Source organism: Theropithecus gelada, chromosome 10 (genome assembly GCF_003255815.1).
Source record: "Theropithecus gelada isolate Dixy chromosome 10, Tgel_1.0, whole genome shotgun sequence".
Lineage (NCBI taxonomy): Eukaryota > Metazoa > Chordata > Mammalia > Primates > Cercopithecidae > Theropithecus > Theropithecus gelada.
The window spans coordinates 92521417-92542717 of NC_037678.1; the positions used below are offsets into that span (position 1 = coordinate 92521417).

Genomic DNA, 21301 nt, shown 5'->3' on the forward strand with positions numbered 1-21301 from the left:
TCAAAAGAGAACCAACTAGATAAATTGCCTCATGTAAGATCCACAAAACAAAACTCTACATAACTGTTTAAAAGGATGAGGTAGATCTATAGCTTTCCATATCCTGATACAGAAGGATCTCCAAGATATTTCAAGCAAAAACACAAGATGCAGAACAGTGTGTAAAGAGTGCTGCTATTTACATATTTTAAATGCTATAGTAGCTGGGTTTGGAAATGTAGAGATACACAGATAGACAAAGGTGTGCTTAGAATAACTCAGGAAGGCCAAGTAAGATACTGGTAATTCATTACCTCCGGAAAAGGAAACTGGAAGGCCTGTGGCAGGAATGAGAGGGACATTTTTTGCTGTCTTTTTCACAATTGAATTTCCTATGATGTATTGTTTCAAAAATATTATAATAATGAAAAAATATATGAAAGCTGTCCTGGAGTCCAGCCACCAGAGAAAGAAACTAGACCACTGACTGACATGGGATAATGTGGAAAGAAAGGCCCAGCCAACATCTATACCAAGGCCGCAGTACAAGAGTGAAGCTATCTTGGACATTGCAGCCTCAGCAAAGCTCCTGGTTCAATGTGCTTAATATGTGAACTGTTCTCTTTACCATCTTTTTCCTCCTCCCGTGGAGCTGCCGCCATGAAGGTTGAGCTGTGCAGTTTCAGCAGGTACAAGTTCTACTCCGGACACGGGAGGTGCTATGCCAGGACCGATGGGAAGGTTTTCCAGTTTCTTAATTCAAAATGCGAGTAGGTGTTCCTTTCCAAGAGGAATCCTCGACAGATAAACTGCACTGTTCTCTACAGAATGAAGCACAAAAAGGGACAGTCAGAAGAAGTTCAAAAGAAAAGAACCCGTTGCGCGGTCAAATTCCAGAGGGCCATTACTGGTGCGTCTGTTGCTGATATAATGGCCAAGAGGAATCAGAAACCTGAAGTTAGAAAGGATCAACGAGAATAAGCTATCAGGGCTGCTAAGGAAGCAAAAAAAGGCTAAGCAAGCATCTAAAAAGACTGCAATGGCTGCTGCTAAGGCACCTACAAAGGCAGCACCTAAGCAAAAAGTTGTGAAGCCTGTGAAAGTTTTAGCTCCCCGAGTTGGTAGAAAACGCTAAGCTGGCAGAGTTGATTTTTAAATAAAGATTGGATTAAAAAAAAAAAAAAAAGTGAACCAGGCCATCCAGATGAGCTCAGTCGACCCACAGATTCATGTGATACAATAAGTCATTTTGGTTTAAAGACTAAAACCTACATGCACACACATGAAGAAAGAAAGGAAAGAAAAACAGAGAAAAAGAGAAGAATGCAAAAAGAGTTGAATGCAAAATGGTGACTTTTCCAAAGTAGAATACAAACATTAAATATGAAACACATTTTGGGTGACTCTTGTTGCTGCTAAGTGGTAGCAAGTGTACATAACACCATCCCTGAGTGGTGATCTCCTACGATAGGGTCCCAATGATACAGTAGAAAACATACAGATCTTGGAGAAAGGCTGGACTAGATTTAAATAGTTAGCAAGTTCGCAAGTTCCTTAACCTCCCGAGCCTCAATGAAACAGGGATAATAACACACATTTTGCAGAGCTCTTGTGAGCCTTGAAGAAGTAGACTCCCACATATGATTCTATGGTTGAAAGAGAGTGGGTATATAATAATCATTGACTTTTTGAACCACCACCATCCCACCCCAACTGTATCAGTTATCTAATGCTGCCTACCAAATCATCCCCAAGCTTAATGACTTAAAAGAATATGATAATGTATTATCTTATGGTTTCTGGGGGTCAGAATTCAAGAGCAGCTTGGCTGTTTAGTTCTCTCTTGAGATCCCTTGTGAGGATGCAGTCAGATTTTGCCTAGAGCTGTAGTCATCTGAAAATTAGAGCTGGAGGGTCTAACTCCAGCTAAGTCTAATTGCTCACTTGTCATCACTTACATGGCTGGTAAGTTGGTACTGCAGTTAACAGGAAGCCTCAGTTGCTCTCCCAGTGGTACTTCCAACAGGACTGCTCAGGTATCCTTACAGTAGGTAGCTTGTTTACCTCCAAGTGAGCCATCTTTGAAAGTCATATAACATCACACAGGTTGGCCCTGATACAATGCAGGAGGGGACTACACAAGGGCATGAATTCCAAGGGAAGGAATATTGGAGGACTATTACGGGCTGAGTTGTATCCCCTCAAAATTCATGTTGAAGTCCTAACTCCCAGTACCTCGGAATGTGACTATATTTGGAGATAGGCTCTTTACAGTGGTAATTAAGATTCTATTAGCCGTTCTTACCTTGCTACAAAGAAATTCCTATGGTTGGGTAATTTATAAGGAAAAGAGGTTTAACTGACTTATGGTTCTGTAGGCTTTACAGGAAGAATGATGCTGGCATCTACTCAGCTTCTCGGGGGGCCTCAGGAAACTTACAATCACATTGGAGGCAAAGATGTCAAGTGACCAGAATGGGAACAAGAGAGAGGGTAGGGAGGTGCCACATCTTGTGAGAACTCATTCACTGTTGTGAAGACAGCACCCAGCCCCAAGTCATAAGGTCTGCCCCCATGATCCAATCATCTCCCGCCAGACTCCACCTCCAATATTGGGGATTACATCTCAACACGAGATTTGGGGGGTGAGGGCATAGAACCAAATCATGGCAAATGCTAAATGAGGTCATCAGGGTGAGCCCTAACCCAATATGACCTGTGTTCTTTATAGGAGGAGATTGGGCCACAGACACAGAGGGACATCATGTAGACACAGGGAGAAGATGGCCATCTATAAGCCAAAGAGAGAGGCCTCAGAAGAAGTCAACCCTGCTGATGCCTTGATTGCAGACTTCTAGCTTCCAGAACTGTGAGAAAATTTATTTATGTGGTTTAAACCTTTTAATTTGTGGTACTTTGTTATGATAGCCCTACAAACTAATACAGGGGCCATGATGGAAGCTGGCTTCTACATTGACCACCTTATTGCATTAAAAATAATGGCTTCTTCAGATACAAAGCCACTTATCGTACAATTCTATTTGTATGAAATTTCCTGCATAGATAAACCAATAAAGATAAAAAGTAGGTTAGTGGTAGCCAGGGACTGGGGGTACAGAGGAATGGGGAATAACTGTTAAGAGGTATAGGGTTTCATTTTGGGGCGGTGAAATGTTCTAGAATTAATAGTGGTGATGGTTGTTCAACTTTGTGAATATGCCAAAAAATCACTAAATTTTACTTTTTCAAAGGATGAATTTCATCAAATGTGAACTATATCTCAATTTTTAAAAACATCCTGTTGACTTCTTGTTGCTACACCCGACCATCAGCCAGTATTTTTGGGGTGGTCTTCTGGCCTGGGTTCTGGTCCCAGAACTCAGCTGAGGGATGCCGAAGAAATATAAGGCAGCCTTTATTTCTGAAAATGGTCTATAATCAAGTTGCTGTCATAGAACATGGTGTTAAAATACTTGCAAAAAGATTCCAGTTTAAATTAATCCCCAAAAAGTCCACCACTGGGAAGAAGCAAGGCCCCCATAACACCTCCACAGGTCCACCCCAGCTTCCACTCCTGCAGAGTGGCCCACCTTGGATATGACACAGCCTCTCCTGCCTCAGTTTCACTGCTCCAACAAACACCTGCCATTGTGAGAAGGAGTAGAATATAGTAGTTGAGAATTACGGCTCTGGTGCTACATAGTATGGGTTGTAACTCCACCCCTCCTTTGACGAGTCATGTGGCTTTGGTGGAGTGGCTTAACCTTGACATGCTCCAAATTCCTCATCTGGAAAATGGGGCCAATACATGTAAAGAACCAGGCACAAAGTGAGGCTCCATCATATTAGCTATTGGATGGTATTTACCGACACACACGCATGTGACCACATACGCACAACCTCTACCAAAATGAACCCATCACCATTCCTCTTTGGTTACCTTTAGAAGTTCTAGAAAATTCAGAATGCTTCCTTGTCCTCAGGGAGAGGTTGGAACCATTTGTTTATTGAGTGTTTTCTACGGGCCAGGCCTGTGCTAAGAATGTCTTAAATATTTATTTCATTTACTCCTTGCAATTACTTCATAAATAAAAATGTTATTGTCCTCATTTTAGAAATGAGCAAAATGAGATATTCAAAATGTTGAGATGTGCTCAGAGCCACACAGTCATTAAGAGGCAGAGTTGGGAATGGAAGTCAAGTATACTAAATCTGAAGCACATGATCTTTAGACAACATGGTGCTGCCTGCGTGTCATTGATTTCTACCCCTGAGGCTGATGGGCTGAGATCTCAACTGCCAGGGTTAACACAAAAGGAGTAAAACTGAATCCCAGGTTGAGGTTCCCAACCGAATGTCACCTACTGAGTCATCAGTGATGAATTCAGGTGACCAGAACCTGACCCTGCGTGGGCAGGTGACTGCAGAACCAGTAGAACTGATGAAAAGGACAGAGATGAAGCTCAGGAAATGCCTTTGAGAGACAAAGTCATAAAACGCGGAATTTGGGCCATTACCTCTGATGACTTGCTTTACCTCCCAAAGGGATATTTTTCTTGTCTCCCTAAGAAGCAATGCTAGCTTGTGTTGGTTGAGGGATAATTCTACCAGGCATGATTCCAAGTGCATCACACAGATCACCACATTTAAGGTTCTCAATGACCCTGAGAGGAAAGCACTCTTATGATCACCATTTCACAGATGAGGAATTGGAGGCACAGCAAGGGTAAGTAATCTGCCCAGGGTCACACAGGTTGTAAGAGAAGTGGTAGTATACCATGCAGAGGAGGCACCTGAGCCCAAATTCCCAACCCTTGCATTTGACTGCTTCTCGAGGACACAATGGCGTATGTTTGATGATTAAGTGTAGGGAGAGTGTTTTGTGTAGCAGTCACCATTGAGGTGTGCCCCAGGAATGAATGAAGCCAATATTTCTACAAAGACTGTGAATAACTGCAGACGAGAAGCGGAACATTCTACATGCAGTGCCCTGTCACCTTGTAGACATAAACATATAGCCATCAAATAAGTGGTATTTATTATGCAAACCCTTTGTTTTAACCTGCCTGTGAATTGTAAGAACAGGCCTAGAGCATCCCTTTGTTTCCAACCCTTGTAGTTAGGAGTACTTGTTGAACCCTGAAGAGAAGTGCATCCAAGTGGCAAACGATTAAGAAATTCACCAAATGATTTTTGAGGAGAATCCTGGCATTCAAAGATTGTTCACATGTGACGTCAGCACCTACAGCCTTGCACTCATGCACCCAGGGCTGCGGGGCTGCAGAGCTGCTCCTGCCTGGCACACCACGCCACGGGCCAGTCCTGCAGGGAGAAAAGACTGCAAAGATTTGGTGCTTCAAGTCTGTCTCCTCTGAGGATTCCTCTTTGTCTACAAACGGATAATGCTGGATACCTCATGGAAGCCCAATTCAAGGACTTCAGTGGAAATCATAGGCATATAAGAGCTGTGAGACAGATTGAGCCCATCACATTTAAGTAGTGAGTCTCTAGCTAGAGGCAGTTAACTACTTGATTATTCCATTTTTTGGCTGTTATTTAGCTTTTATAGAACTCAACTATTTTAGGGACTCACTTTTTTTTTTTTTTTTTGAGACAGGGTCTCACTCTGTCACTCAGGCTGGAGTGCAGTGGCGTCATCTCAGCTTGAACCTTCGCCTGCTGGGTTCAAGTGATTCTCTTGCGTCAGCCTCCCTAGTAGCTGGGCTTACAGGCATGTGCCATCACACCCAGTTCATTTTTTGTATTTTTAGTAGAGACAGGGTTTCACCATATCGTCCAGGCTGGTCTTGAATCCTGAGCTCAGGTAATCCTCCAGTCTCGGTCTCCCAAAGTGCTAGGATTACAGGGGTGAGCCACGGTGCCCGGCCAGGACCCACATATTAACTGTTGGTTTATATGATAAGAAATAAAATGAGGAAATCCATGTTTTTATTTATTGGAATCTACACCCAATTCTTATTATTTTAAATTGGTTATTATAAATGTCTTTGTTAGTCAGGCATGGTGGCACGCACCTGTTGTCCCAGCTACTTGGGAGACTGAGGCAGGAGGATCACTTGAGCCCAGGAATTCAAGGCTGCAGTGAGCTACGATCATGCCACTGCACTCCAGCCTGGTGACAGACTGAGAGCCTGTCTTAAAATCAAATTAATTTAATTTAAAAAACAAATGCCTTTGAGCAAAGTGCTGTTAGTAACCTCATGTCTTCCTGTATTCATCAGGGTTCTTCAGAGAAACAGAACCAGTAGGACATATATGTGTGTGTATATATATATATATGGAGACAGAGAGAGAGAGAGAGAGAGAGAGAGAGAGAGATTTATTTTTAGGCCTTGGTTCACGAGATTGTGAGGGACTTCATTCTTTTCTCCTAAGGCGTTCAACTGGCTGAATGAGGCCCATCCACATTTTGGAGAGTAATCTATTTTCCTCAAAGCCTACTGCTTCAAATATTAACAACATCTAAAAAAAAATCTTCACAGTGATGTCTAGACTGGTGTTTGATAAAGCAACTGACCACCATGGCCTAGCCAAGTTGACACATAAAATAGATTCACCATCACACCTCTCCTCTTGATGACCATCACCTCTATATTAGTCCATTTCACACTGTTATAAAGATACTACCTGAGACTGGGTAATTCATAAACCAAAGACATTTAATTGCCACATGTCTGGGGAAGTCTCAGGAAACTTGCAATCATAGCAGAAGGTGAAGGGGAAGCAAGGCACGTCTTACATGGCAGCAGGCGCGTGACAGAGAGAGAAACAGAGAGAGAGAGAGAGACAGAGAGAGAGAGTCAGAGAGCAAGCTCTCAGTAGAAACTGCCAGACACTTATCAAACAAGCAGATCTCATGAGAACTCCTTCACTACCACAAGAATAGCAATTACCTCCCACCAGGTCCTTTCTTCAACACAGGGGTATCACAATTCAAAATTTGGGTGGGGACACAGAGCAAAACTATATCAATCTCCCAGCAAGTATGGCATCTTACCTTCTATTCTTATCTTTCCACTTCCCAGTGACTTATGTCCTCCCTCTCCCTGTGCCACGTTTATCTATCTTTCCACTTTATCTCTAGATCTGCATGGTTCAACACAGTGGCTGCTAGCTACATGTAGCCTCTTAAATTTTAATTTTAATTATTAAACTAAAATTAAATTTGACTGGGCCCGGTGGCTCACACCTGTAATCCCAGCACTTTGGGAGGCTGAGCTGGGTGGATCACCTGAGGTCAGGGGATCGAGACCAGCCTGGCCAACATGGCAAAACCCCATTTCTACTAAAAATACAAAAATTAGCCAGGTATGGTGGCATGCACCTGTAATCCCAGCTACTAGAGTGTACTGAGGCAGGAGAATCACTTGAACCTAGGAAGCAGAGGTTGCAGTGAGCTGAGATTGCACAACTGCACTCCAGCCTTGGTGACAGAGTGAGACTCCATCTCAAAATAAATAAATAAATAAAAATTAAACTAAAAATTCAATTTACCAGTTGCACTAGCTACATTCAATTGCCCAATAGCCATGTATGACTAATGGCTACCAGATTGGATAGCACAGAATGGAACATTTCCATCATTGCAGAAAGTCCTATTGGACAGAGTCTCTCTGACTGGTTCTTTATTACAGCCTTGGCTTCATTATCTGGGACTCTGTCCTTGAGTGTTGGCTCTTAATATTACTGTTCCAGGTTTTTATTACCATCCTGATAGTCACATAAATCCTCGTTGAGAATTTTATGGAAAGACATTTTTATGCATTTGTGTAATTTCTGCATGGAATGCTTGTGTATTAGTCAGGATAAGCAATGCCAGCTGCTGAGACAAATGACCTTAAAATATCAGTCAGTCCACACAATTAAGATTGGTTTCTTGCTCAAGTCACAGTCCCATGCTTATTGCAGTCAGTCACTTTTCTTCCAGAGCCTCAGAGTTCTCCAGTGGATTCTTTGCATCTAGCCAGGAAACTAATGGAAACAGGAAGATTGTGCAGGATGTTTTGGGATCAGGCCTGGAAGTGGCTGCATCACTTTTGCCTACATTTCACTAGTCAGACTTGGTCATGTAGATCCACCTAACGGCTAGCAAGGATGATAAATGCAGTCTTTCTGAGTTCCAAGAAGGAAATTAACCAGAATGGTGAACACATCATGCTGTATCACAGCATGTGGAAAAATATATTCTATGCATGCTATTCCCAATACATGAACCGTGTATCTGTAAAAATCCTTCTGGGTCACATAGTATATATTTTACACATCTCATACAAGGAAAATAAAAAATATAGGTAGCTTCAAATGATGAGGATCAAGGCAAAGGATACATATATATAGAATATATATAAGAGAGGATGGACTCCGGAATTGGAACAGGCCTGTGTCCAAATCCTACCACTCTTAATCCTACCACTACCATTTGTTTGACAAGAACACACTGATAGTGTGATCTTGGGCTAGTTGCTTCAACTTTTGGTGCCCTCAAAGGACTGTCATAGATCTAAATGAGGCTACGAATGCTTGCACCAGTGTACATCTCAGTGAGAGAAGGGGTACATTTCAATGGCATACTCATACATGGACATCACAGCTTTCCCCCAACTTCCTACATTTGATTTGTCTCTACTTTTTTATTTTGGTAGAGTCTTGCCCAGGCTGGCTGTTGCCCAGGCTGGAGTGCAATGGCTCATAACTCACTACAGTCTTGAATTCCTGGGCTCAAGAGATCATTCTACCTCAGCCTCCTGAGTAGCTGGGACTACAGGTGGGTGCCATCGCGGCTGGCTAATTTAAAAAAAAAAATTTTGTAGAGACAGGGGATCTTATTATGTTGCCCAGGTTGGTCTTGAACTCCTGGAATTGAGTGATCTTCCTGCCTTGGCCTCCTGAAGTGCTGGGATTATAGGCATGAGCCACTTTGCCCCGCCTCATCTCTACTTCTAGATCAAATTTTCTAATGGGTTAGGATGCAATGTCTTATATTTCTGCAAAATGGCTGCAAAATGAAATCTTTTCCTAGTTTCATATCTATCATGGATTGAAATGTGTCCCCTGCACAATACATATGTTGAAGTTCTAACTCTCAGTACCTCAAAATGTAGTCTTCTTTGGAAATGGGATCAATGCAGATGTAATTAGTTAAGATGAGATCATACTGGAGAAGGGTGGGCGTCTAATCCAATATGATTGGTGCCTTCATAAACAGGTAGAATTTGGAGACACATACACAGGGAGAACGCCATGTGAACATGAAAGCAGAGGTCAAAATGATGTGTCTACAAGCCAGGGAACACCAAAGATTGCCTGCAAACCACCAGCAGCCATGAAAGAGGCATGCGGCAGATTCTTCCCCACAGCCCTCAGAAGGAACAAACCATGCGGATATCTTGATCTTCAACTTCTAGCCTCCAGACCTGCAACACAATAAATCCTGTTGTTGAAGACACCTAGTTTGTGGTGCTTTGTTACAGCAGCCCTAGCAAATTAATACAATATCCAAGCGGTTATTGATTTTTGAGGAGAATCTTGGCATTCAAAGATTGTTCACATGTGATGTCAGCACCTACAGCCTGTCACTTATACATGATTTATACATGATTTAATTAAAAGCGGCATGGTGTGTGCATTTTAAAATATAAAATGCTGCTGCAGTCCAGACCACATGGTAGCTCACGCCTATAATCACAGCAGTTTGGGAGGCCGAGGCCAGCGGATCACCTGAGGTTGGGAGTTGGAGACCAGCCTGACCAACATGGAGAAACCCCATCTCTACTAAAAATACAAAATTAGCCAGGCATGGTGGTGCATGCCTGTAATCCCAACTACTCGGGAGGCTGAGGCAGGACAATCGCTTGAACCCGGGAGGCAGTGGTTGCGGTGAGCTGAGATCACGCCATTGTACTTCAGCCTGGGCAACAAGAGCGAAACTCCATCTCAAAACAAAACAAAGCAAAACAAAATAAAACTGCTGCTGCATTGACAGGCCGAGAGGAATCGGAACAGCACTTGTTGGGTTTCCCCACTCAATTAGTATTATATCATGTCCCCTTTGTCCAATCATATTTCTACACAACTGTTGATCATGCCTCTCCAATAAAGTCCCCATAAAAGACCCAAGTGGACGGGGTTCAGGAAGCTTCTGAGCTGGCTGAACATGTGAAGGAGGTTCCTGGAGGCTGGTGTGCCCGTGGAGGGCATGGAAGCTCTACACCTCTTCCCCCAGACCTCACCCTATGAATCTTTTCATCTGTATCCTTTACGATATTCTTATAATAAACTGGTAAATGTAATGTACATATACACATATATGGAAATATGTTGAAATTAGAATTTCCCAAAATTAGAATATACGAACAATTCTAATTTCAATATATTTTCTAAAATCAATTTGTCACTTATTAACTGTTTTTGAGCTACAAAAACAACAATTTCATTTGGTTCACCCTAAGATTCATGTGACTTCTGGGCCGAAACTCTGGCTTCCCTCGCTGTTTGCTTAATGGGACCACTAGGGATCCATATTTTGGACCAGACTCGTTAATATTACGTAGATTTCCAGCTATGTGACTTTGGCCAAGTCCCTTATCTGCCCTGAACCCTTTTCCCCCTGTAAAACAATGGGGTGGGGATAGACTCCCTCTAAATTCTAGCTAAGACATTCTAGGACTTAGAGGAAGCCTTGATCTAGGCAGACTTGATGACCCTTGGTCCAGTGAGCCAAAAGCAGGGCTGCTTACAGAAATCAGCTCAGCTAAATAAAGGGTTTGAAGAAAAATATTAAAATAGAGGCCTCTAGCAAATTAAATATTCAAAGTGAAGAACTCAGAATTTATTGAAAGCCTTTCACCATTTAAAATGCATAATTTTAGCATAAATATTCTAGAAATATTCCTTTTGTTTGCTGTGTGTTATTGTTAATAAAGGAGATCCCACATCTAGATTTGTCATACGTCATTAATGAATCAACCATAGGATGCAAATTATAATTATTTTGAATTATCTATTTACTGTTTAATTACATTTAATTTTAGGTTCTTCTAAAATGGCCTAATAAAAATTTGGGGTGCTAAATGACTGCCTCATCTGCCTTACTCTGTGCTACTTGCTGAAAATAGTTACATTAATTGTTTGGGGATTCTTTTTCTTAAAAAACAACAACAACAACAACAAAAACTAACCTGGGAGCATGGTCCTAAATACAATATCCTAAAAATTTTATGCTTTTCTTTTTTTTGCCAGGGTTGTAGTAAAATGTAAGTTACACTAAACTCATTAAAATAAACCTTTGCACGTTACCACTGAATCAATTGGATATAATCTGAATAACAACTAAATAAAAGTCGCATCAGTGCTACCCTTAGACCAGGGCAAAAAGGCCTCTGCCCTGGCTTCTGTGTATTACAGAGTCTGTTCTAGCCCTTGTCTGCCCATGCTGCTCCACGCAAGGCAAGGAGGTCCCAGGGCCAGATGACAGGCCCACCTGGGGTGCTCACACACATACACACACATGTTCTCCTAGAACACATTCTAAGTACCCAACACCCTTACCTTCCCTGCTCAAAGGGACCTAAGCTGCTTTCTAAGGCTTTAAAAGACCTCTTGGCTGGGTCTTTCCTGCAAGGGTAACCATCACTGGCATGCTCACTGCCAGGCCAAGAGGATGCTGAGGTGGGGATGTGAGCAGAGTTGGGACTTGTTGGCTGGACAAGGAGGAGGAGAAGAGGCAGGCACACACATCCCTGCCTGTGTATGAGACCCCTCACAGTGCAAACTGAGCCTGGGGTGGGAAATGGGGTTGGGGGGAGCTGGAGAAGCAGGCAAACTATATTCCACCCTGGTTTTCCAGGTTCTTAAGAAGGCATATTGGTCAAAGTGGAGAGGAGAACACATATTTTACCTACAGTTTGTTATCTTGAATTATAATTTAATATTTAGGCAGACGGTATGAGGGCCTCCATTCACACTCTTGCCCTGGACCTGGCAAATGTGAACAGAAGGCTGAGTAAAATCACAGTTTTGTGTTGTTGGCCTTTGAGTGTTCCATCTCTCTTACAGTTTTAGTTTGTCACACCTTGCACCTTGTATGTGTAAGTAAAATTAATGGCATAGGAAAGAAACCAAAAGAAGTGAAGAATAAGAGACTAAAGAAACTCTACAGGCCGGGCATGGTGGCTCACGCCAGTAATCCTAACACTTCCGGAGGCCAAAGTGGGTGGATCACCTGAGGTCGGGAGTTCGAGACCAGCCTGGCCAACATGGTGACACCCCGTTTCTTCTTAAAATACAAAAAATACTCCCCCCCCAAAAAAATTATCTGGGTGTGGTAGCGCACACCTGTAATCCCAGTTATTCAGGAGGCTGAGGCACGAGAATCTCTTGAACCCGGGAGGCAGAGGTGCAGTGAGCCGAGATCACGCCACTGCACTCCAGCCTGGGCAACACAGTGAGACTCTGTCTCAAAAAAAAAAAAAAAAAAAAGAAAGAAAGAAAAAAAGGAAAAAGAAAAGAAAAGGCAGGCAGGCAGGCAGGCAGGCAGGCAGGCTGAGGCTTAATTTTTCTGCCCAGTGGGTTTTGGAATATGGTTGGCTTCCTTCAGGAAGCTTTTTCCCCACGTTGGTGACGATAATAAAACCTGATGCTTTCTATATGCTGGGCCCTCTTACAAACACTAACACATATTAACAATCGAATCCTAAACTAATCCTGTGTTAACAGCCTCCCATTTTACATATGAGGAAACCTGGGGTGACTTGCAGACGGCCTGGCAGCTGGGACGTGGATAGGGAATCCAGGGCTCCTGCTAGAGGATCCTACAAGACATTAGGAGCACTGTCCATTAGAGCTGTCTGCACAAACGTCTGCTTCCCAAGCAACTAGTTAGCAACTTTTCCCTCTCGCCAACGATACTGGCACCTGGAACAATAAACACATCCTCAGATTCAGCACGGATTTTCGAGTAAGGGGTTGGTCCACTGTCGGGGCTGAGCACAGCTGTTTAGCATTTGAGGGTTTGTCTTTTTTTTGTGTGGCGTTTTGTGTCGCGTTTGAGTGCTGATATAATAGAACAAGCTTAGCACAGTGCCTGGCACTCAACAAATCCTGGCAAGAAAGGAGGCCGAGGAAAAGCAAGCGAGGAGAGACGGAAGAAAGGGAGGGACTGAGCCTTGCAACGTTAACGTAGTTTGTGCGAATTCTGGAAGGTGACGGGAAAGGAGACGCGGGTGCCAATGGGGAGAGGAGAGAGCCCCGAGCGCCCACCCCTCCGACGTGGTCCGCCGGGGCCTCACGTAGCCCAGCGCCTGCCTCACGACGCCCCGCCTCTACCACGCCTCTTCCCCGCCCCATGCAGTTATTCGTCCCGCCCCCCACAAATTCGGCCTCCGCCCCGTCCGTCAGCGGCGCCCCGCCCCCACGGCGTCTTGCCCCGCCTCCTGCAGGCTGCCCGGCGCGGTGTTTACCCGCGGTGCATGGTGGGGCGGTCTCCTCCGGCAACCTCGGCCCAACGGCCGCCCAGAGGCTGTGCTGAGCTGGCACAGCGACAGCAGCATGAACTGGACCCTCGCATCGTCCGTGCCTCTGTCGAGTCCCGACTACTACGAGAGGCTGGGCCAACTCCAGCATGGGCTGCGGGACAGGTAAGGGCACTGGAGTGGGGGTGGGGAGTCGGCCCGCGCCGAGGGTCTTCCGCGTGCCCTGCCCGCTTTTCCTTCCCGCTCCCCCGCCCGAGGTTCCCCGGGGTCCAGGCCCGCGCGAAACGCCCCCCAGGCTCCCAGTGGGGCCTGGAGGACAACGTTTACTAGAGCCACCCCCTGTACTGGGGGTGGGAGAGGAGAGAGGTGAGAGACCGCCCCCTGCCCCCTTCAGTAGCAGCTAAAGCCTGGTCTCCGGTTTGAGAATGCGGCCGCGTCACAGAATTTGCCCAGAAGTGAAAGTGGGAGTTCTTCTGCCTGTCACTCTCCATCAAGCCTTATGAGTTTCTCTTGCCCCCTTTTACAGGCCCCCTCCCAACTCTCTCTTCAAATTGTCATCCCGCCGTGACAGCTGCACTGCATCAATGATGACAGGTCCTGGAACGCAAACGGTTGTGTGTGTGTGTGTCAAACATGTGCCCTGTTTAAACTCAGGAGACTTTTGAGGGGAGCGAGGGCTGGCTAGATTTCCAGCGAAGGGATGAAATTTCCAGCCAGAGAAGTCCAGCTTCCAGAGGGTTCGTGATGCCTTTGATTAAGATATGAAAGATGGGAACCACTGAAAACAGCTAGAGCTAAGAGTGCATATAGAGAGAAAATTATAACGCAATGTACTATAAATAACCACGTGAAAGATAAATTGCTGGACCTCTTATTTAGCTGCTAAGTTAATTGAAGTTGTAAATCTCGTTAGTTGACAAGAAAGGAAATAGATTTTTGGATCTCTTGATAAACAAAACATTTAATGAATGTTAAAAGTTACAAAATCGTTCTAGTGAACAGGAGAGCTGTGGGTGTGACAATGCTAAAATGATAACAATAATTACATGGAAAATAAAGGCAGAAGTAAGTGATTTTGTAAAGGAATTACATTTATCTTATGCTAGATTTAGTTCTTGTCAGATATTTACAGAGCATCTACAACAGGCTTCCTTAGTTGTCATTAGCATTTTCTTTTACCTTGTACTCCTTTTCCACATCCTATTTTCTTTCTGACATATCATCGTTCACCTATATCAGTGACCTCTTAATTTCTAACTTTAAAAATAAATCAATTCCTGCAGAGCTTTCCCAGTTTCAACCGATTCCCTCACTTTTGTGACTCTTGGCATTCTTACAGCACTCATAAATGGCATTCTTTCTGAACTATTAATTGTAAGTTATTTTTGTTTCCTGTGCTAGGAACACCTGGCTGTTTATAGTCCTTATGGCACAATAACTGTATAATGATTATGTACTTTATGATTAACACTTATTCCTTTAATTATTAAACAAGGTGAGGCTGTTGAAAATATATAAGGAATTTGAGTCAAATTTTATAGCCTGTTCATGGTTCTGCATTTGGAGGTTTGTTTTATTTTTAAGTCAGTACAAATCTGTTGCTGTGTGTGTTCATTTTTCATTTTAAGAATTTATAATTAACTCAGGTTAATGCACATTGCACACAGTTACAGAGGCAAATAATTCTAGATACAGAAAAGGCTCCAGTAGAAACATCAAAACCTGGATTCTAGTCCGCGAACAATTGTGTGACCTTGAGCAGGTTGCTCCACCTCTCTGAACCTTGGTTCTTCACCAGGAATGAGGAGGCTTGACTAATATGCAAAGTAAGGCTGCAGATTTTTTCTTTTTCTCTTTGCTAGTATAATGGGCCTTAAAGTAAAACAAGAAAAAAAAAGCCGAAAGCTGTAGTTTTGCAAAGCAATGTGTAAAGAATATTATTGTCTGTATCCAATTTGAGTGTTTGGATGTACCTTTTTGTTTGTTTGTTTGTTTGTTTGAGACATAGTCTCTATTGCCCAGGCTAGAGTGCAATGGCATAATCTCGGCTCACTGCAACCCCCGCCTCACAGGTTCAAGCGATTGTCCTGCCTCAGCCTCCCAAGTAGCTGGGATTACAGGTGTACACCACCAACCCCAGCTAATTTTTGTATTTTTAGTGGAGATGGGGTTTCCTCATGTTTGCCAGGCTGATCTCGAACCCCTGACCTCAGGTAATCTGCCTGCCTCTGCCTTCCAAAGTGTTGGGATTACAGGTGTGAGCCACTGCACCCGGCCTTGGATGTACCTTTTTAAGCAAACAAACACAAACCATCCCAGTGATCACAGATACCACTGTCTCCTAAAATTCCTGAGTCATTTCGTAGGTTGCAACCCTAGGTAGTCACAGCTGCTTTATCAATCCAGAAACTTCTGGGAAGTGGGAGACAAAAAAAAAACCAAAACTCCCTCTTAGCCCTTTTAGAGGTGGTCATTGCAATGTTAGCTGGTCAAATAACCAACATATTTCTAGCCCAAGTCATCTTAACTGTAGCTATACGTAGATGTAATTTTATCGTCTGAATGTTTTCCTATATGTATACAGTGTTTTCTCTGCATTGTGGTGGAAGTCAATAATTGAATCTATAAAAGAATCTAATGGAGTGACTTGTTACAGTGTGTATAACACCCACAAGCATGGCAGAAACTTATGAGTGGAATTGGCTCTTACGGTTATATAAAAACATCCTTTTAAAAGGGCCCATTAGCCAGCCGCGGTTTTTTCAGTGCCTATATTGATTCAGAGTAAGATATCATAATAGTCTAGAAACTGACACTGAGATATTAGTGGAGTAAGCTGAAGATGGTATAGAATTGTGGTATCGAGACAAAAACAGAATAACAAGTGGCTTAAAAGTAGAAAACTCAGCTAGCTAAGGATCACTTAGCTGTGTAAAACTGAAAGGTCCAAGTGAGGGGTGACTGAAAACATGAACTGTGGGTAAGCATCCCAGGGATGGGGGTTTCAAAGATTCTGAAATAGAGATTTAATATGTAGGAATTGCAAGCCATGGAAAGGCTTTTCGTTGAGGCAAATACCTGGTTTTTAGTATTAAATTTTAAAAAGACATGGAGGACTCAGCATTCAAAGGTGCTGCAGTGTGGATGAGGGGCTAGAAAATAGGCCTGTGAAGAAGAGTAAACACGATTAGCACCGTTTTGCCTGGGAGAGAAAGCCAAGAGGAGTTTGATTGTCAGGGTATGAAGTGTTGTGATAGAGAAGTGTGAGCAGCAATGTCTGCATCTGCTGAAGATGTTTTACAAGTAAATTTTACATTCATTACTAAGAAGAACTTGCTGCTTGGGAGGTGATGGATTTCCAACGTGACTGTGGTCCTTTTTCACTAGAGGTCACAGGTGAATTTTAGAAATCAATTTAAAGTGGCTGGGCGTGGAGGCTCACACCTGTAATCCCAGCACTTTGAGAGGCAGAGGTGGGCGGATCACCTGAGGTCAGGAGTTTGAGACCAGCCTGGCCAATGTGGCAAAACCCTGTCTCTACTAAAAATACAAAAATTAGCTGGGTGTGGTGGTGCACACCTGTAATCCCAGTTACTTGGGAAGCTGAAGCAGAATCCCTTAAACCCAGGAGGGAGAGGTTGCAGTGAGCCGAGATTGTGCCACTGCACTCCAGTCTGGGCAACAGAGCGAGACTCTGCCTAAAAAAAAATACATATACATATACATATATATATATATATAATATAAAGTAATATATATAAAGTATATAAAATATATAAATATATATTATATAAAATATATATATAAAGTAAGTTCTAGCTTACAAAAAAATTGCAAATGTAGGACAAAGACCTCCAGTGTTCCTGTCACCCAGATCCCTCAACTATTAACATTTTATTAGATTTTTGACACTGAGATATCTGTTGTGTATCTATTTAAATGTCTCTCTGAAACCATTAGCCTTTTCTGATCTATTTGAGAAGTGCCTATATGATGCCCCATCACTCCTAAAATCTTCAATGTGTCTTTCCAGAAACCAAGGATGTTCTTATACATAATCACACCATACAGCCCTCCTAGTGGTGAACCCAGTCCACAGACCCCATCATATTTCACCAGCTATCTTAACGATGCTCCCTTTTTTTCCCCCTGGTCCAGTGGCTCACTTGGGTACCCTGCTTGCATTTGGCTGCCATGTCTCTTCTGTCTCCCCACATCTGGAACGATTCCTCCGTCTTTCCCTGTCTTTCACGTTCCTGACAAGTTCATAGAGTACAGCTTTCATTCTAGAGGGTGACCCTCAAGCTGAATATATCTGATGGTGTCTCATTACCAGACTGCAGTCATGCTTTTTTAGGAATACAACAGAAATAAAGCACTACGTCTGGGCACAGGGTCATAGATGTATTTAGAGGCCTTCCTGTCCTTGTAATTTAATGACAAGTTGCTCACACTATCCAGTCATTCATTCTGTATAAACTAAGTACCCAATTGATCGTGAAACTGTGGGGGGCGAATGGTAACTAATAAAAATTTCAAATGTGGAAGCAATTATGCTATTTTTCCTTCACTTCTAAGTTCACTCTTACTAGTGAGAAAGTAAAGATCTGTGATGCTATTAGTTAAAAATGTGTGTTTTTGTAATTTTTTTTTCCTTTTAATCTTTTTTTTTCCTTTTTAACATAGGCATACCCCAACCCTGGGGTTGTGTTCCCCAAGTGAAGATTCTGTGTCTGGATTTTGGACCCTGTTTTCCCATTAAATGAATTTTGGTTAAATAGTAGTTTCCATTTAACATTATGCAAAGGAAATGAACTTATTTAACCTGTAATGTAGCTAACAGTGACTTTTGGGATGATCTTTTTTTTTTTTTTTTCTAAGGAAAATAACTATCTGAAGAAATATAGAAACTGATAAGAGCTCGCAAATGAAACATGGGGCCAGCCCCTTTCCCTCAGGAAGCCAACCTGAGATCACCTCTGTTGGAGTCCTTATCTTTATTTCACAGCCTTTTGTTTAGGATTCTTCGCTTGCATAGGATATTATGTGGTTTCTTTCTTTGCCTTACTTAATGTTAATTTAGATTAGCAATTTAGCTTCAGTTAGGTGGGATTGAAGCAAAATAGTAGTGCTCAAATGGAACCCTCTGTGGCTAATCCTCCTAGGCACTCTTCTTGGGACTGAATGGCTTCATCAGTTTTACCTCTCAGCCCCCTGGTTTTGGCTGCCTCTGCTTCCTCTGCTGCCCAGTTCCACCTCGCCCTTGCCCAGGCTGGTTGTGGGGTAAGACAGGCTTTCTCCTTAGCTTACTGCTAGCACTCACCTGAACAGCACAGGTTCAGTCTTTACTGGTAGTAGCTCCAGGAAAACAGCAACCTGTGACAAATAGTGGCACCATTACAGAGTTATAAAAAGAAATCCCTCCAAATTTGAAATGATAGTCTTAGAAGACCTGGTCTTCATCAGATGTAAGTGAGGCCGGGTTTACTTTTCAGAGGCCTTTCTCTGGCTCATCCACTTGGCTGTGCCCAGGCTTGTCTGGTTGAAAGCAGAGCAAGCCACCAGTCTTCAGTCTGTACTCAAGATCTAATGGGACCCCATCACTGAAATGCCGGCGACTCAGAGAAGTCTGGCCACATTACATTTTATATACTTATCTTGTTTATTATTATCTGTCCTTCTCCCTACAATGTCAACTCTCTGAGAGCAGGGGTCTTGGCTGGCTAGTTCACCATGTTAGTCTCCAGGCCTAGAACAGTACCTGGGTCTTCATAGGCACTCAGGAAATACTTGCTAAATGAAGGCACCTGCTTCCCAGACTTTTCCTATTGCATTTCCCTGTTTACTTTGTGGATTTTATTCTTTTGTCTCTTATTGGTGTTCATTTTGTTTTTTAGATTTCCCTGGTGACTGCTGCGTACTTTTGTGTCATTTGCTTTAGATGCATCTGTCATTTTCTGCTTCTTAGACCAGAGAAGCATTCTCACAAAGGTGTGATTTGGTATTTGGGGGTTTTTTGACCTCTAATCAACACCTTGTAACAAAGACATGATTTCGAAGAAAAGCATGGTCTAAATCCAACTCCCTATTACTTATCAGTGTAATTGCTTATAAAATGTTTTTTATTATAGTGAAAAGAAGAGATTGGACCTGGAAAAGAAACTTTATGAATATAATCAGTCTGATACATGCAGGTAAGAGACGACAGTGGGAACCGTTTTCAAGCCAGATTCCATATATTAATCAAAAATTTAACTCTAATGTTATGCCCTAAATATTGTAGTTAGAGTACTGGTTTTTTGGTTTTGTTTTGTTTTGTTTTTTTGAGATGGAGTCTTGCTGTTTTGCCCAGGCTGGAGTGCAGTGGTGTGATCTCGGCTCATTGTAACCTCTGCCTCCTGGGTTCAAGCAGTTCTCCTGCTTTAGCCTCACAAGTAGCTGGGATACCTGGGATTACAGGTGCGTGCCACCACACCAGCTAATTTTTCTATTTTTAGTAGAGACTGAGTTTCACCATGCTGGCCAGGCTGGTCTTGAACTCCTGACCTCAAGTGATTCCCACGCTTCTGTCTCCCAAAATGCTGGGATTACAGCAGTGAGCCACCATGCCCGGCCTAGTTGGAGTACTCTCACCATTCTCTTATTTTTAGTGTGTAATAATTTGAAATAAACAGTACAGTTTAATATAATTACTATCAAATACATTTGGTTAAAATCGATATGAGATCAAAATATGTTATTTTCATTATTTTGTATTTGTTTTATTTCATAGCCTTATCTTTTTGGTTGCAGTTTAAACACATTGAGCTTGTGTGATGATGAAGACATAATTACTGCAGTTGATCTTTCAGTGTACTACTGTAGGCATGGTTACCTGGTATCTCATTTGTTCATGGGTATGTGAGAATGACTATTAAAATTATAAGTAGTGAATAATATATTGTACATATTATCCTTTTTAGGTTTCTTCCTCCACTATTAAGAGCAGATTTTAAATATTTTAATTTCTATTTTATAAAAACTGAACTTTATCCTTAAGCCAAAAGTATGGCATTACCTCTTAAATTATTCATGTGAAGAACTTCTGGCTTTGATAGCATTCAATTTGTAATTTATCAATGTCACACTATAAGTGAGAAATGAAAAGATCTCATCCAGAAGAGAGAGAGGCCAAGAATCCTTTAAAGTCAGATTACCTATTAGGTCAGTCCTTTCTCTTGTCTTCAAAATTGTTCTTTAGTTTTAAGATTTAGTGTACTTCCAGACCTTCCAGTTGAGGTAGACAGCCATATGTCTCTGGTAACTCTGAAAGAGACAAGAAATCAGTTGTTTTGTGTGCGAAAGAAATAGCCAGCATTGTGGATGCTGTGGCCTCAAGAGTGGGCCCAAGTCTAAGGGGATCCTTGGCAGCTGCCATTTTTCTAGCCCATGGCTAAAGGGCAGAAGATTGTGTGTAGACGTTTCATGCAGTCTGTTCTTGGGAAGCCTCCTGGCCTTCTGGTGGTGGGAGGGGCAAGTGCGAGAAAAGGATGGACACTTTTACCAAACTGTCATTTCACTGAGCTGCTGCTGCTTTGCCAGCCTCTTACTGTTTCCTGGAAGACAGAGGATATGATTTACTAAAAATAGGCTTGCTTAGATTGCCTGTAGAAGAAAATCCAAACAAGGCTGCCTCCACCTAGTACCTGCCAGAAGGCAGAGTCTGAGACGAGGATCTGTGTATAGGTGGTAATTTATTTGACAAGGTGGTCACCTAAAATTGGAGAGCATGGCTGGGCAGACCAAAATAAGAGCTGTTCACTGCAGTGAGCACCTGGGGCTTTAGTCGCTCC

At 42.7% G+C, this 21301-nt stretch overlaps 1 protein-coding gene and 1 pseudogene across 7 annotated transcripts in view; both read left to right on the forward strand.

The window, feature by feature from the left end:
- The first annotated feature begins 639 nt into the window (after nucleotides 1-639).
- On the forward strand, nucleotides 640-1114 carry LOC112633688 (annotated as a pseudogene).
- Nucleotides 1115-13404: 12290 nt separating this feature from the next.
- Nucleotides 13405-21301, forward strand: part of KIZ (kizuna centrosomal protein) — a 120106-nt gene continuing 112209 nt past the window's right edge. For 4 of the 7 annotated variants that reach the window (XM_025399729.1, XM_025399728.1, XM_025399730.1 and 1 more), the window contains exons 1-2: nucleotides 13405-13634; nucleotides 19601-19663. Coding sequence is in view for 6 of the 7 variants with exons in the window: in XM_025399728.1 (XP_025255513.1) it covers nucleotides 19658-19663 (6 nt within the window). In the remaining variant the exon portion in view is untranslated. The remainder of the gene's footprint in view (nucleotides 13635-19600; nucleotides 19664-21301) is intronic. The other 3 variants (XM_025399725.1, XM_025399726.1, XM_025399727.1) reach the window with 2 other exon arrangements.